The sequence below is a fragment of the Zonotrichia albicollis genome, chromosome 8, assembly GCF_047830755.1.
Source record: "Zonotrichia albicollis isolate bZonAlb1 chromosome 8, bZonAlb1.hap1, whole genome shotgun sequence".
In the NCBI taxonomy this organism is placed as follows: domain Eukaryota; kingdom Metazoa; phylum Chordata; class Aves; order Passeriformes; family Passerellidae; genus Zonotrichia; species Zonotrichia albicollis.
In genome coordinates, this window is record NC_133826.1 from 11,519,710 (window position 1) to 11,535,317 (window position 15,608).

The 15,608-nt window shown below is 53.3% G+C and overlaps 2 protein-coding genes across 4 annotated transcripts; one reads left to right on the forward strand and one right to left on the reverse strand.

The window, feature by feature from the left end:
* Positions 1-250: 250 nt before the first annotated feature.
* Positions 251-6,069, forward strand: C8H1orf210 (chromosome 8 C1orf210 homolog). Its single transcript, XM_026790517.2, has 4 exons — positions 251-563; positions 2,425-2,932; positions 3,574-3,720; positions 4,062-6,069. The coding sequence occupies exons 1-4, from the start codon at positions 474-476 to the stop codon at positions 4,409-4,411; spliced, it is 1,095 nt and encodes a 364-aa protein (XP_026646318.2). The 5' UTR covers positions 251-473; the 3' UTR covers positions 4,412-6,069.
* An 858-nt stretch (positions 6,070-6,927) lies between these two features.
* TMEM125 (transmembrane protein 125) lies at positions 6,928-14,828 on the reverse strand. Of its 3 annotated transcripts, XM_074545953.1 has the most exons (3): positions 14,718-14,789; positions 14,322-14,464; positions 6,928-10,444 (listed from the first exon to the last, which is right to left on the reverse strand). In XM_074545953.1, the coding sequence occupies exon 3, from the start codon at positions 10,136-10,138 to the stop codon at positions 9,476-9,478; it is 663 nt and encodes a 220-aa protein (XP_074402054.1). In that variant the 5' UTR covers positions 10,139-10,444; positions 14,322-14,464; positions 14,718-14,789; the 3' UTR covers positions 6,928-9,475. The 3 variants fall into 3 exon arrangements, with proteins under 3 accessions (XP_074402054.1, XP_074402053.1, XP_005482226.1); XM_074545952.1 differs by lacking the exon at positions 14,322-14,464 and having other exon boundaries at positions 14,496-14,828; XM_005482169.4 differs by lacking the exons at positions 14,322-14,464; positions 14,718-14,789 and adding an exon at positions 10,554-10,808.
* Between the last annotated feature and the right edge of the window lie 780 nt (positions 14,829-15,608).

Sequence of the window (15,608 nt, forward strand, 5' to 3'; positions counted from 1 at the left end):
CCCCGACGGGGCTGGCTGTGTGCCCCTGTCCCAGGTGCGTGGACCAGGCTCAGGCTGCTCTCCTCCAGTGCAGCATCTCAGGGCAGATGCCACAGCCGTGCCCCCTCCTCCCTCTGGAGGCTCCCCAGCCCTCCCAGGGTCCTGCTGCCACCTCGGCAGCCCCCACGGCACCCACAGCGCAGCACGCAGTCCTGATCACCGATCACGGACGGCCACACGGCTGGGAGGTGATGGGGCGCGGCTGTTAATGTGTAACTGGCACCGCCACCTTTCACCAGCTCGGGAGGAGCGGGGCCGGGGCGGCAGCCAGGCCGGGTCCCGGGCGCTGCTGAGTGCGGGGCCGGCCTGTGGGGACTCGGTGGCAGCCCTGAGCCGAGCGGCCGCGGCCACACCTCGCCCGGCAGGGCCGGCTCTGCCGGCTTCCCAGCTTTCCCCAAGACTTGTTTTTCTGGCCGGAAGTTTCCTGGAGCCAAATGGCTCCTACCTGCGTGCTCTGCTGGGTCTGCAGCCTCCTTTGCGCCTGGTCAGTGGTGACGGGACACCCCTGCAGCCTTGACCACCAGGTAGGGGGGCCGTGGGGGCTGCGGTGCGGGCAGCAGGGGGGTGGGCAGGGCCGGCTCCTGGGCCTGCCAGCACAGCTGGGGTGCCATGGGGCAGCAGGGCCTGGCAGGCAGCTCCTGCTCTGCACGGCTCAGGAGGAGATGAGTGATGAAAACCCACGGGAGGCAGCGGAGTTAATTGGGAGATGTGCTGTGCCAGTGGCCACCAGCCACAGGGGTGGTTTGCTCATGCCCAAAGCCTGGCTGTCCTGCTCCCACGTGTCATGTTGTCCAGCCTGTTCTCAGAGCACGGCCTGGGAGAGCCTTGTCTGAGTCATGGGATTTCTGACTGTGGGGGTCTCTTGGCTGCAGGTATATCACAGCTGCCCATGAGGGGGTGCATGGCAAGCAGCCATGAGTCACATCCCTGAGGAGATCCCAACCCCTCACTCCCTTCCCCAGTGCATGGTGATGCAGTGACTGGAGCCAGGGTGATTTGGGCCAGGATCTCTGAGCACCCAGCAAGGAGCAGGAAACACTGCTAAGCCACTGTGACAAGCACTGCAGCCAGCAGCTTGGCTGCAGCAGGCCGGAGCTGAGAGAATGAAGGAAAGTGGCTGTCATGGGCCACTGACCTTTCCACTGAGCTCTCAGTTATTCCACCCAAAGGTTTGCGCTTTTTTCCAAAACCTCCCTGAGCCCAGCTGTGTTTGAGCTGCAAACAGGGCCCATGTGGTGCCTCTGTGGCTTGGCCCAATTATAACCCAGTCCTCAGCACCTGAGGTTTTTTAGGGCGTATCTGTTCCCCTGCCAAGCAAGAACAGCAGAGTCTGATAGGAGATTTAGGAGGATAAAAAGACAGGTGAAGGAAATGGAAAGCTCAGCTGTCTGGAATGTAGCCAACACAGAAACCCAGGACTATGGACCACAGTAAACTTAAAGCACAGCATCTCTGTTTGCAAAGTCCAAACACAGTACTTAGCAGGAGCTTGTGCCTGCCAAACCAAACTTAAATTGGTGACCTCCTGTCTGGCAGCTTTAGTTTGGAAACTTGACCCCCTCCCACTAAAAGCCCAGGCAAGAGTAACCCATGCTGCAGTCTGCTCCCCAGAACTGTTTGAGTTGGGGCACCCTGTTTTACTGGTAAAAAAATAAATCCATCCATGTGGGTTGACATCCTTCCATCCTGCTCTGCTCATCTTTTGGGACAGTGAATGGTCTTTGGCCTAAGGTTTTGTTTCCCAATACTGTCACAGCCAGCCAGCAGTAAGCCACGGCTACCCACTGTGCATCCTCAGGAATGTGGCATAGATGGAAGCATTGGTGCTCTGTCCTGCACAGGCCCCAGGGAGCTGCTCCAGGCACAGGTAACTAGTACAGGTGCCTAGTGCCTATAGCTCTGCAGCCTGGTCAGCTTCCTGCCTGCCCTTGCAACAGGCAAGGCTCACCTGCTTCCCTGCTCCAGCTGGGAAGATGCCCCTGTGTCACACAAGAGCTCCCAGGGGGCTGGAGGTGGGGATCCAGGGGAGGAAAAGGAAGGGCCTCTGCAAACTGACCCTGTATGACAACTGCCCTGTATAGAAGGACAGGGAGGTGACAACCTGCTGCCTTTGCACTCATCCGTTTGGGTTTTTCCTCCAGCCCTGCGTGCTCCTCCTTTACTGTTTCAGTCAGCTGCTCTCAGTCCTGGGCTGTCCTGCTCATCTTTCTCCATTTATCTAGGCCCACTCCAGTCTGGTAGCTCATGTGTTTTTTAAACGTGTGTGTGTCTTTGCTTTTTTAAACTCTGCAAGGGTAATTAAGACATTCGAACCTTTGAGCAGTCTCTCTATGGAGACACTCCCCATCATGGATAGCCCATCTCAAACAGCATCTCTTTTCCCAGGTGTGGGCCAACTGCAGTGGGAAGAACCTTCAGCATGCTCCAAGTTCCCTTCCAAGAAACATCACCAGTTTGGACCTCTCCTTCAACTCCTTGGTCATGCCCCATCACAGGACTCTTTTGAAGCACTTCCCTTCCCTGCAGTCTCTCAACCTGTCCAGCAATGCCAAGCTCACGCTGAGCCCAGCAGTCTTCTCCAACCTCGGGGCGCTGCGTCTGCTGGACCTGAGCAGCTGCAGCATCACCCACATCCACATGGACACTTTCAAGGGCCTGGGCAACTTGCACACCCTGCTTCTAAGAAACAACAGCTTACAAGAGTTTGATGTCCCTTTCCTTTTGCCGCTGAAGGCTCTTTTCCACCTGGACCTGCAGCACAACGCACTGGTCTCTGTGGACCCTTGGAGCCTGCAGCTGTTGGAGACAGTCCCACAGGTCCTTCTGGAAGGGAACCCCTGGGCCTGCGACTGCAGCGCGCACCCTCTGCAGCAGTGGCTGCGGCGCAGGAGAGGTGAGTGGAGGACGTGGGTGGCAGGGAGTGTGTCAGGCAGGCAGAACCCCAAGTGTAGGAGTCTTGCTTGATCTATTTGCTTCAACCCCTGGGCAAGGTCTGAGATGGCTCTCTGTCCTACCTTGCTGATGGACAGCAAACCAAAAGGTGATGTGTCTGTTCCTTGCTTGTAGTTAGGCAGGATACCAAGGGTTTCTAAGAATGTCAGCAGGATAATTTGGCTACTCTTCTGGGAAATAGGTTGCGTGTACACTTTGGCCTCTAAATCCATCTTTATGTGACTTTGTGAAGTGACCACATTTTCATTGTTGAGGGGTTGGCAGCTCCCTCTCTGGAGTCAGGTCAGAGTATCTGAGCTCAGCTCCAAGTAAGAACAGTGGGGTTTCTGTGGGTATCCATGAATTTGTCTGTATCCAGTTTAAAGGATCTGCTAATCAGAGTCACACACAGTTCCTTGGTCAGGGGATTTTCCCTTTGGTTGTTTCCTACAATATGCTGAGGGTCAGCGAGTCTGTAAGGCAGAGCCAGGAGCACCTTGCAATGCAACCCATCAACCCAGGAACAAGTGGGGATCATCTTCTCTAAACTGGAGAGGGGATGGGTGCAGACCCCCATCCCACCTTAGCCCATTTGTCTCCCAGCTGTGCAGGTGACCTGCGTGTCCCCCCCGGGGCTGAGGGGCCAGGAGATCGCAGCTCTGGATTCTCAGGACCTGGGCTGCCAGGTTAAGCAGCGGTTTGCTCGTGAGCTCACCACACCACAGAATATCACAGTGACTGAGAACAACAGTAAGTTGTGTGGATTCAGAGGTGTCCATAAGGTTTAGCACCTTCCTGTCCTCTGTCATACTGGGTTGTGCTGCAGGTGGAGACCTCCTGCTCTGCCCCACAGTCCCAGAGGCCCAGGCTGCTGGGCCACACTGGTGCAGTGGCTTGGTGGGAGGGTGGCCAACTCCTGGAGGTGTTTGCTGGGTTTGTGACAGGGAAGTTAACGGGTGCCACGAACACATGGAGCACAGACTCCACAGTGATGGGCAGCAGTACCAGCCCTCTGCCAGGCAGTTTTGCTCCCAGTGTTCACACCCCCTGGGTGTGCCACAGGCTGACCTTGTGCTTTTCCTGTGTCACAGGCACTGCACTGCCTGCCGGGAAGGGGGGAAGGAGCTGGCCATACCTGGTGGGATTCCTGGTGACAGCAATTGGCATCTCCATCCTCATTGCACTGGCTGCCAAGTGCAAGCTTGCCCACAAGAACTTCGCCAGCTACCGCCACCGGCCGCTGCCTGAAATCAGCTCCATCGGACGCAGCCCCATGGAGGATAGCAGCAGCTGGGACAGGGGCTCCTGTGGGAGCCATTCCATAACTGATGCTGCTGACCTGCAAGCTGAGGATGATGATGGCTTCATCGAGGACAACTACATTCAGCCCAGTGAGCAGCTGCCAACAAAAGAGGAGCGGGAGTTGCATCGCTCCATCTGAGCTTACAAGCTTACAGCTTAGCCACCACTGCTGCGGCCTCTTGCTGTCTCCCTAGCTCTACCCCTTTCCTACCTGTCCTTGGCTTTGGGCCCCACGTGTTTGGGGCAGGAGGAAGGGAGCAGAGAGGAGAGGAGAGAGGGATGGACTAGGAATGATGATGGAGACTGAAAGCAGCTGGTCCCAGAGTGTCCCAGCATGACACCAGTAGGCTGCACTGTCACAGGGACACCAAACCAGGTGCTGCTTTCCCAGCCTTGCTCAGATGCTGAGGATAAAGGAGGTGGTGCCTACTGTGTTCAGGAAGCCAGGTGAAGTGGGAAGAGGATCCTGCCCGGGTGCTGCCATGGGGTCTTGGGCACTGGCCCCACTGCCCCATGGTGCCAGACTCAGCCCTGCTCTGTCCCTCAATGCATTGTTACTCTGAGGTGTGATTAAAGCATGATTTAGCCCTGCCTCTGCCTGCAGTGGTTTGGTGGAACTCTCCCAGTGGCAGTGCTGGGAGGAGACCCCCAGCCCCACAGCTGGGGTGCAGTTTTGTTTGCAAGTGCTTTCAAGGGCCATAAATACATTGTTCTAACTGTGGCGATGAGAGATTACATCTGTGGCACAATGAGTGCTCTTGTCCAAACAAATATTTCACCTGCTGTGGTGTAGGCAGCCCTAGAGCACCATCACAGGGTTTCTGTGCATGTCTCTCCAGCCATAGCCCTTCTTTCTTTTCTCTCTTTCCTCTCCAGGAAGACAAGCTAAAAGACACCTTTCTTCTGTCAGCTTCGCAGAGCTGAGCAAACTCATCAGTGCTGCCAGTTGCAGTGCCAGGCCCATGCACTGGGGCGAGGTGACCCTGTCCCCCAGCACCCATTACAGAGTTCCATGTGTCTCTTCAGCTGCAGAGTTGTACAAATGCAATAATTTTTACATTCCTGTCATCTTTGTGGTATGATGAACAGCACATGAGACACAGGTAACTGCAAGTTATTTCTGCTGGAGTTGGTCGTGCCTTCTTGGGTTACTCTGGAGTTAAAAGCAGGGAACAGCTGTGGCATTCACCTTTAGAAAGTGATTCATAAGGCTGGTACCAACCGATTGGGAAGGTTGCCCAGGGCACAGCCCAGTCATTACCATCCCTGATAGTTCAGGAGTCTCTTTGTCATGCTCCAGAGCATGAGATAACACAGGACAGCATTTCTCAAAGCTCTGCCACACAGCTAATTCCCCCACCTCCTTTAAATCTCTATTTCACTGCTAGCTGACTTTCTATTTCTCCACTCATTAAAACATTTAATGTATAAAAAAGGTAAATAATACACCTCAGAGTATGCAAACCCAAGGGGAAAAATGGGTCAGGCATTGGATGGATGAGACAGGGTAGAGAGCAAATGTGCCACTTGAAGCCTTGAGCAGGAGGAAAACCTGCTGGCTTCTTTCAGTGGTCAGCCAACTTTTGCTCTTAAGTGCCATATTTCTAAAGTGAGCTTTACTTTTTCAGTTACTGTCTCATAATTTGTCTTCTGGGCTCATCAGCTACCTGTGAAAATACACTCTACACAGTATTTTTGGAAATTTCTAATACCTTTTGGGTAAGAGATTTAAATCTGAGGGCTGGGAAAAAGCATTTCAGTTATCTTTTGGAGGGTATTTGCTGGGCTTTTCAACATCCTTTTCAATCACATGAATTTATGCTGGATGCAGTCTTTTCTTTTTAGTCTCAGCGATGTCTTAAAAGAAGTTAAAAATACAAGCACCTAGGCTTACTTGTCCAGGATCTTACCAGTCCCTCAGCATTAGTGGTTGGATGGCTTGTCTACTTTGACCCTCATAAGTCCATAATTTGTTTTTTTAGCCAAGCAGACATGGCAGGTTTTCTTTTGCATGTGTGTGTGTGTGTGTGTGTGTGTGTGTGTGTGTGTGTGTGTGTGTGTTTGTGTGCATTTTCTGCCCTCAGGCAGCTGCAGTGCAGGAACCTGGCAACTCATGTTTGAGGGGAAATACATCTGGCATGCAGAGCTGGGAATACAAAGGGTCAGAGCATGAAAAGGAGGATCCTTCTCCAGGGGTCCACCCAGGAAGCTGTCATGAGGGCCTGGCTGAGGCTGGCTGGGAGCAGGGGCAGGTATGCAGGCAGACTGGTTCCAGGTGTGAGGCTCAGCCCTGCCACAGGGTGAAACATCTTCTCTGTAAACAAGCTAGCCTGCACTGACATATTCAGAGGCTTTGAGTGCTCCATGTGAGTATCTTTCAGGGGCATAGAAAGGTCTCAGGTTCACAGAGTGGTGGTAAAGGGATCTGGATACGTCTGAGTTTTTAAGCAGAGAGAGATTAATATGGATCTGGAAGTGGGAATTGTGTGTCATGAAAGAAGTACATGCATTTTTGGGGCTGTGGTGGCATTGCCACACTAGCTGGTGATCCAGAACCACAGCCACACGAGGGATCGGGGGCTGTTGTGACTACTACCCTGGGCTGAGGCCAGCCCTGACACCTCTGCTCTGCAGAGAGGTCTGCACTCAAATATCAGCCTTCAACACAATCAACTTCTGTAACACTTTATTATGTATGTCCACACACAACACAGGAACCCAAAACAAACCACACCTGTGCTGCAGAGGGGAGTCAGTGATTGGGCTGCACAGGCTGTCCCTCTGGGCAGCTGGACAGCCAGCCACCATCTTCAGGCACAGCCTGTTCTTAGCCATTTTCTCCTTGGGCTACTGGCTCACAGTCAATCACCCTTTCCTGGCATAAGTCACAGGCACATGGGGCACATTCTGAAGGGGCTGTGTAGGGGACAGGATTCACATTGACATGCAGGCAGCACGGAGCTGCGAGCTGGGCACAGTCACGCCTCTTCACAGAAATGCCCAGATGTGCAAAACAGCTGGTGTGCAGGCAGCTGCGGCCTGCCAGCACGTGCAGGCTGTGGAGCTGGCAGTCACTGCTGGACCTCTGGTGCTGGCAGAGGGGGGGTAGGCTGGCATAACTGCACATGCCCTGACACAGACCTGCAGAGCAGCAGCAATGGTGACGGTGGTGCAAGACCATTCAGCTCTGACCTGTTCCCTCCTGTGTAACCACAGAGGTCCCTGGTGGGCCTGAGGCCAAACAGCCCAGAGGGAAATCTCAGCTTTCAAGAGATTTAGCACAGGAGGATCTGAGCTCACCACCACCTTCTGAGCTCCTGGGCAGATTAAGGGAGGAGATGCAGAGAGAAGAGGAAACAGCAGTTTAATAACATCTACAGATGATGTGAAAGTGGCAGAGGAAAATGTAGCAATAACAGAGATACAGAGAGAAAAGCTCAGATTATGTACCTTTACATTGGGGAAAACAATCCAAGGCTTCAGGCAGAGGAAAGTCAGCAGGAGCAGGACAGGAGCAGGTGAATACAGATGTGGTTTCATGAGATCTCACTGCATTGGGAATGGTTGGTCTGGAGCTGTGAAGGGGTGAAGCCCTCACTGACCAGCTGGTGGTGAGCTCTGACACTGCCTCCAGATGTAACATGAACAGTGATTTGTGCTGTTAGCAAGGGAATCAGCTACCTTCCTTTTTCAAAAAATTTGCTACCAGGCACCAAAAAACAATAGCTCAGTCTTGTTTCATTGGAGAGGACATTTGGCAAATAATGAGCAAAACCAACATCTGGGGCAGAGCAACTCAGGTGAAGGAAAGATGGGAGCAGACAAGATGAAGAATCACAAAACAGTCTGAGCTGGAAGGGGTCCAGAAGGATCACAGAGTCCAACTCTTAAGAGAATGGCCCATATGGGGTTCAAACCCATGACCTTGGTGTTATTAGCACCATGCTCTGACCAACTGGCTCAGAGGAAGAGAAGGTCATGCAGGAGCATCTTCAGCAGGAGGTTGGATCTATGTCTATGGAAAGGGCAGTGAAATGGTTAGTGAGTCTATGAGGAAAATGATAATTTTGTCAGGTAAATTAGACTTAAGTCACAGGAAAAGTTCCTGGGGTGAATTGTTAGTCTGCCTCTGGTAGAGAGACCTTGGTGATAAAACAAGACACCTTGTAGAGATAAAACACCAAAAAAACTCCAGGTAAGGCCCAAGTGACAGTAGAGGAACTTTTCTGCCCTTCAGCATCTGCAGCACTTGGGAGACAGAAACAGCATGGGAACAAGCAGGGACTGGGATGAGCTGCAGGGCTCCTGGCAGCAGAGGTGCCTCTGCCTGGGAAACTCCTGTGGGAGGGCACAGCACACTCCCCTCGCACAGCTTTTGCAGAGGGCGGCCTCAGCCCCAGGATTTGGGCATCTCATCACCATTCCTCAGTGAATGCACCTTGCTGTTTGTAGCTGGAGCATCCTGGCATGATAACAGAGCCCCAACACTGAGTCCAGCACAGATAACCCATCAGGGCCTTGACACCAGCACTGCTTGATCACCCCTTTGATAAACCACAGGTGATGGTGGGCTGCAGAAATGTAACACTGGAACAGATCCTGGCTTTGCAAATACAAACAGCTTTTCATGTGAGGTCCAGCCATGCTGTGGCTCTGGCACACACAATCCTATGCAAATCCCACACTCACTCCCACAGACACCGGTGACTTTTGGGAGCAGCCCCTGCAGCCATACCTCCCACCAGGCTGCCTCGTGCCTGCTGACACGCAAAGTGTCTCCTGCCATTCACCAGCTGCTAGAGGCTCTACTTCGCTCAGGAGCTGGAGGCTCTGCCCAGAACACGGGTTGGTTTTATACCACCCACAATTACAGCCTCTCCTGCCAGGAGAGTGTATGACACAGTTCCAGGAACTGCAGGAACCAAACAAGTTCTGGGTTTCCCGGGGTACAAGACAGGCTCACCTTCACTCTGTAACATGGTCACAGCCAGGCAAGCAGCAGCTGACACAGGAGGCTTTGTGGAGATAAAATGCCAGGCAGGTCAGAGCCCATCCAGGTGACCTGAGTCTGTGCTGTGCCACCAGCCTGGGGCAAAGCACATGCCGGTCATCTCCAACAGAAACACAGGGCAGTTATCGCCCTTCCTTGGAAAAGACCACCACTGACAGGTTGTATCCGCTAAGGCTCACACAGTGTCCTGGGTCAGATCAGGTTGGCCATGCTGGAGGTGGGGGGGAGCCGCCTGTTTCCAGCGAGGCGGCCGGAGATGGTGAAGACGCGGATGTCGCCGGCCTCCAGGCTCCGCGGAGCCGCCCGGCGGCAGGAGGTGCACAGCAGGTACAGCAGCAGGCAGAGGAGGATGGCGCTGCCGGCGGTCAGGAGGATGACCCCGCTGGTGAACATGCTGGCCAACGGCCGTGCAGGGCTGAGCTGCATGCTGGTGGTGGACAGGATGGTGAGCACCACCCCGCAGACCAGCAGCACCAGGGCGCTCAGCAGCAGCACCAGGCAGTCCGAGAAGCCTCCGCTCTTGAGGAGCTCGATCTGATCGCGGCTGCGGATGCAGTTCATGTCCTGGATCGCAGAGCTCAGCAGCTGCTTCAGCAGCACAAGCAGGGCCAGCAGGCAGAGCGTGGTGCCCACGGCGAGCCGCCACTCTCCGGACCGGCTGCTGGTGCTGTACAGCAGGATGATGCCCCCAATCCCGCAGGCCAGGATCAGCACCACGGCCATCCCGTAGCACAGGATGGACTTTTTGGGGTCCTGGAACCACCAGAGCTCCACATGCTCTTCCAAGATATTCCTCTGGATGTGGTCTGCATCCGCAGGGGTGCGGGGGCTGCTCAGCTCTGCCAGCTCTGGCATGGTGGGCAGTTGGGTGAAGAGGGCACAGATGTGGCGCAGATGAATTTGCACCCTTAGAGCAAATGGAGGGTCAATGCAGCAGCAGCGGTGAAGGCAGCTGCATTTCTCCAGTAGTGATGTCTCAGTCTCATTCTTTGGATCCTAAGGGAATTTCCTTTTGCAGAGGTGCCACCTGGAGAGCTATGGTTGACGTGCTGGGGTTGAGCCCACCACCAAGGCAGGGCTGTGAAACATGATGGAGCATTCCTGGAGCAGCACCATAGGGGAACTGCCAGGGCTCTCTCCTTCCTTTGCTGTGTCTTTCATCTGAAAAAGTCAAGAAGAGAAGATATCATTAACCAGAGACCCTGCTTCCCTGTACCAAATAATCCTGTGCCAAACCTGGGGCCTTGGTTGCTCAGGCTGGCCTGCAGACCTTGCTGTGCTTCCCTCACAGGAGCCCTGTGCGCTTCAGCTGCATGTCTTCATGGGAGACCTCTGTGTGCTGTGGGGGAACCCCAGGCTGCCCCGAGGGCGAGTCTCCTGCCTCCCCAGTGCTGTGTGCCCTGCTCAGAGGCTGCTGGCACATTGCTGCCCGAAGGACTCTGCCTGCAGCTGGTGCTGGCAGCAGGGCAGGGACGGAGCAGAGGCAGGTCCCTTCTGGGATAAAGCCCCATTCACAGCTCTGGCTTCACATGCTCCCTCATCAGCATCAGCCTCTTGTCACCAACTGGCTCTGCTGCCCAGAAGGGGAGGTGGGGGTCAGGACCAGGGTTTAACCCTTCCACTCCAGTGGCTGGAAGAGTGAGATCTGCCATAGCTGCATGTTCTCAGCCCTGTCCTCATCCCTGCACTGCCGGTGGTTACCCCTCAGAAATTCCCTACAGAAATATGGTAGCTACATGTCCAGTGATCTCAGCACTTCCCTGGGAAGAGCCCTTAGCTGTGGCCTGGCACCCTGAGATTTTGCTCTCCTTGCTACTGGTCTGTGAAGCACTTTGCCCCTGGAGAGGAGCAGAGGAAGGGCAGCACTGGCTCCGAGGTGCTGTGCTTAGCTGGGCTCCCCAGTCACAGCACCTTGTCCCAGCCCAGCACTCCTGGTTCCCAGGCTTGTGTCCCTGCTGTCCTGGCTCCCCTTAATACTTCTTTGGGTACAGTTTTAGACCAAGAGTGGAAACCATTTGCATTTCTCTTACAGAATGTTCCTCCCTGGCACGTGAGCGCTCCAGCTGGTCCCACAGCACCACAGGGACCCTCTGGAACAGCTGGTACCCAAACCATGGAGAGGTGTTGGGGAGGACAGCACGGGAGCATGTCAGCAATGGCTGAGCTTGGGAGACCCGGGGCAAGCCCTGGAGACCCAAGGACGGCCTCTCTAGTCACCTCCTAGACAGGATAATGCACTCTTGACCACCACAGGCACACACATGAACTGCTCTGAGTCCTACAGGAGCCCATGGCAGGGACAGGAACTGACTCGGGTCCCTTGTGTCAGAGCTGTGTCACTTGTGGGCGGGGGGACAGCCACCCTGCCTGCTAGAAATGGCTCTCAGGAGCCCATCAGGCCACGTCAAACACACTCTGTACCCTGCTCTGCTCGGCACTGGGCTCAGGCTCATTGCACACAGGCAGGGACAATTTATGACCTCCACACGTGGCAGCTCTGCACGCACCAGGGCAGCAAACACCTCAAACCCTCTGCCGGGGCGCAGCCAACACGGCCGGGGGGAGAAGGGAGCACAATTGTGCGGGGAGTGCCCGAACCAGACACCGCCTGACAGTGTCAGGCCGGGCTCCTCCTGAGTCACTCCCCGGCTGCGATGGAGCATGAGGTCACTGTGGCCTGGCTCCGGGCCCGCTGCTAGCTCTGCACGGGTGCGGGCAGCCCGGGTGCGGGTGCGGGTATGGGCAGCCCGGGTGCGGGTATGGGCAGCCCGGGTGCGGTGCGGGCAGCCCGGGTGCGGGTATGGGCAGCCCGAGAGCGGTGCGGGCAGCCCGGGTGCGGTGCAGTGCGAGCAGCACGGGTGCGATCAGCCCGGGTGCGGTGCGGGCAGCCCGGGTGCGGGTATGGGCAGCCTGGGGGCACGGCGGGTCCCGCACGGGGCTGGTCCAGCTCGGGGAGCCGGGCAGCGATGGCTGGGGCATAGACACCCAGGACTCAGAGGGGACAGGGAGAACCGTGGGAGTCCTACAGCTCCTGGCTGGAGCCAGAGCCATCAGAAAGCAGCAGCTAGAGAGAGAAAAGAGCTGTGGCTGAGCATGGTTTGTGCCTGCTGGGTTGGTTTGTGCCTGTTGGGTTGCACTCTGATTTTGCATGAGACAGCAGATACCTTGTGTGCGCCCGGGACACAAGTCCCCAGGAAGGTGAGGATGTCACGAGGCACTATTAAAGTAGAGAGAGGCGAGGAGACATTGAGTCTGGAGTTGTTCCCTTAGCCGATGCAAATCAGCTTGGTTCTAAACATTGCTCTCTCTTGTGCCTTATCTCCTCGTTAGCAGTGAATGGGTGAGTCTAGTAGGTAGCATGTTTATAGATTAGATTGAGATTTGAAGAGAACATAAAGCTTGGAGAAGTGCAAAGTCTGTGTCCTTCTGCTGGACCCAAGTTACACGAGTCAAACAGTAAACAAGGAAACCACAACAGCATGAACCACAATGAGGGAAAATGTGATCAAAAATCAGGCTACAGCACTGCATTCTCATGTTACTTTTTAAAATTTAACCGGTGTAGTTTTTTATTTGCTCAGAAGAAGGACAAGAGAGCAAAATAAAACCATAGGAGCATCTGGCTGAGAAACAAAATTAGGTATCACCTCTACAAGCATGTATTTCCCAGTGTTATATTAACCTCTATTAAGCAGATTATTTGGAGAGTTTCCAAGTGTTGCATTAACCTCTATTAAACAAATGATTTGGAGAGGCAGAGGCTTCCACTGAAGTGTGCTTTCATGTTTCCTTGCGTCTGTTTGAAAATGTTCTGGGAATATAATCTTTTGCTCTAAAACCATCTACACTTGCTAGATGCTAAAATCATCCCTCTAGACCCTGAGGGCTTGTGCTGCTAATAACAGTATTTTTACTCCTAGAATCACAGAATAATTAAGGTGGGATGGGACCTTGTGAAGTCACCTGCTTAAAGCAGAGTTCACCTAAAAGTCAGACTGAGCAGGTCAGGGCCCCATTCATTTACATGTCAAGGAAGGAGAATCTATAGCCCCTCAGGGATCATTCCAGAGTTAAATCACCCTCACCATGAAAACATTCCTCCTTAAATCCAGCTACAGTTTCTCATTCCTCAGGCTGGGTGCATTGCCTCCCACCCTCTTCAGAAAGCTCTTTCTATGTTAAACCAAAGCTATCCTGGACTGTCACCCACCACTCCTTGAAGAAGGGATAAACTTTGCTCTCACAGCAGCTTTGCTGATTGCTTTCTTGGCACTGTGCAGCACATCACTTTGCCCAGATCAGACTGAGAGGAAGGAAGGAAGGAATATAGATGCCTGCTCTGCCATGAGGGAGGACAGCCCCCCAGTGCTGTTGCCCCTTCTTTTGGTGTTCTTTGGGCTAGCTGGTCTCACTGGTCTGGGACAGACCATAACAAGCCAGTGGCCCATCAGACTGGTGTATTTGATAGTGTGGATCACGGGTCATTAATCTCTACATTTACTCACTTCTGAAGCCAGCACCTTCTGTGCTTCCATCTCTGTGTGCAAGAGAAAAAGCAGGAGAGGGCCAGCCCAGCCACACAATGCTTTAAGTCCAAACAGCACATTTCAGGAAAAAAGTGACATGCTGTCCTTCCCCACTGCTGGCTGGCAGCTGTGGAGGAAGAGCAGGAAAGCACTAGGAATGCAGGAAAACAAAAGTATTCATGGTTTTCCTTTTCCATTGTGTTGGTTGTTTTTTTCTTTCTCTGCTCTGACAACATTTCAGTGGAAATTGAGGGTCATCATCAATGTGCTCCTGGCCACTCCTGGCTGCAGGTGTGGGAGATGTACCCTGGCTGAACGCCTCAGAGTGATACATGCATATATTTAGTAACTTTTAAACTTTTTGTGCCTGACAGACTGATAACTGGCAGACAGGCCACAGACTGTACATTAATTAACAATTCAATTTCAGAACCACATGCAATTCAGCTCTTGAAATGTTTCTCACTTCCCTCTCTTCTCAAACCCAGGGTACCCCTCGATTCAATGCTTACCCACAGGGTGTAGAAGGGGAAGTCTGGGGATGAGACAGGCTCCTGCAGTACTTCCTTGTACTTCCAGCCTTGGAAGGGTTTCATGCAGCTTTTATGTGGACTTCGTAAGCATCATGGAGACTGGGAGAGTCCAACAAGATTTCCTATAAAATAACAATACATAAAATTATTTACCTGAGCAGTGTGGATGAGAGCCAGCAGAGCTTCACAATCTCAAGCGAATCCAAGCCATCTCAGCCCTCTGTTTTCCCAGTCCGTCACAGCTTGTTTGCTTCTTCTCCTGATCTGTCCATAGCCTGTTTGGGATGGACCTGCCACCACTCAGTGCCTCACAAAAATCTTTAGTCCAGAATAGGCATAAACATTTTCCCATAATTTCCATGTAATTTTTTCAACCTCCAATGCTTTAGGAAGAATTTCTTTAGCAAGTCAGCCCTGAATTGTTGTGTGTCCCTTCCAACTGAAACAGTACATTCTCTTCTGTCTATTGTGTTCTAGTTTGTCTATTCTAGCCTATTGTGTTGTCTATTTATTGTATTTCAATGGAAAAGGACCTACAATGATCATCTAGTCCAACTGCCTGACCAGTTCAGGGCTGACCAAATTCAAGAATGTGTTTTAGGGCATTGGCCAGAAGCCTCTTCAATTCTGACAGGTTTGGGGTATCAATCAATTCTCTAGGAAGTGTGTTCCAGTGTTTGACCACCTTTCCAGTAAAGAAATGCTTCCTAAGCATATTTGATTCTGTTCTAACTCCCTATAGGCTCAAAGAGAATGCAGCTCATGTATCTTTTTTTATGACTGAATTACTGTTAGTGCACAAACCAGAAGCTCTGAGTGTCATGGTGCTTGAGGCCTGTCTGTGCACCTGGGAGCATGTGGAAGGATCCCTCTCTGAGAACTCAGGACTGGGAATAGAGGAACATGCAAGGAATGGGAGTAGTGGGGCTTTTATGTGGCATCCATCTGTCTTGCCGAAAATCCTAGCTAGAGATCCACACTCCTTTGCCTGCCACACCAACCTCCAATTCCCAATGCTCCTCCTTTCCTGGGCTGCTTGGGACCCATGCAAACCTGTGCAGTTTGATCTGCACCTCTGGGAGAGCCCACCCTCTCTCCCCTGACAGATGGATAATGCTGTCCCACAAGTGAGCATCTGTCCCAGCAGTGCTCCTGCCATGAGACCCCATTTGGGAAGCCCTGGGTGATGGTGGATTGTCCCTTCCTTTTCCCAAGCCTAGGGGTTCTGGCCTTAGGGGTGGTGGAAGGCTTCTTGTAACAGGGTCA

What these genes read in the sequence shown, in the direction of transcription:
- C8H1orf210 (XM_026790517.2), top strand. Translation starts at nt 474, where the DNA reads ATGGCTCCTACCTGCGTGCTCTGCTGGGTCTGCAGCCTCCTTTGCGCC. An exon ending in CCTGCAGCCTTGACCACCAG is followed by an intron (nt 564 to 2,424) that starts GTAGGGGGGCCG and finishes CTCTTTTCCCAG; the next exon opens with GTGTGGGCCAACTGCAGTGG. An exon ending in CACAGTGACTGAGAACAACA is followed by an intron (nt 3,721 to 4,061) that starts GTAAGTTGTGTG and finishes CCTGTGTCACAG; the next exon opens with GCACTGCACTGCCTGCCGGG.
- TMEM125 (XM_074545952.1), bottom strand. Translation starts at nt 10,138, where the DNA reads ATGCCAGAGCTGGCAGAGCTGAGCAGCCCCCGCACCCCTGCGGATGCA.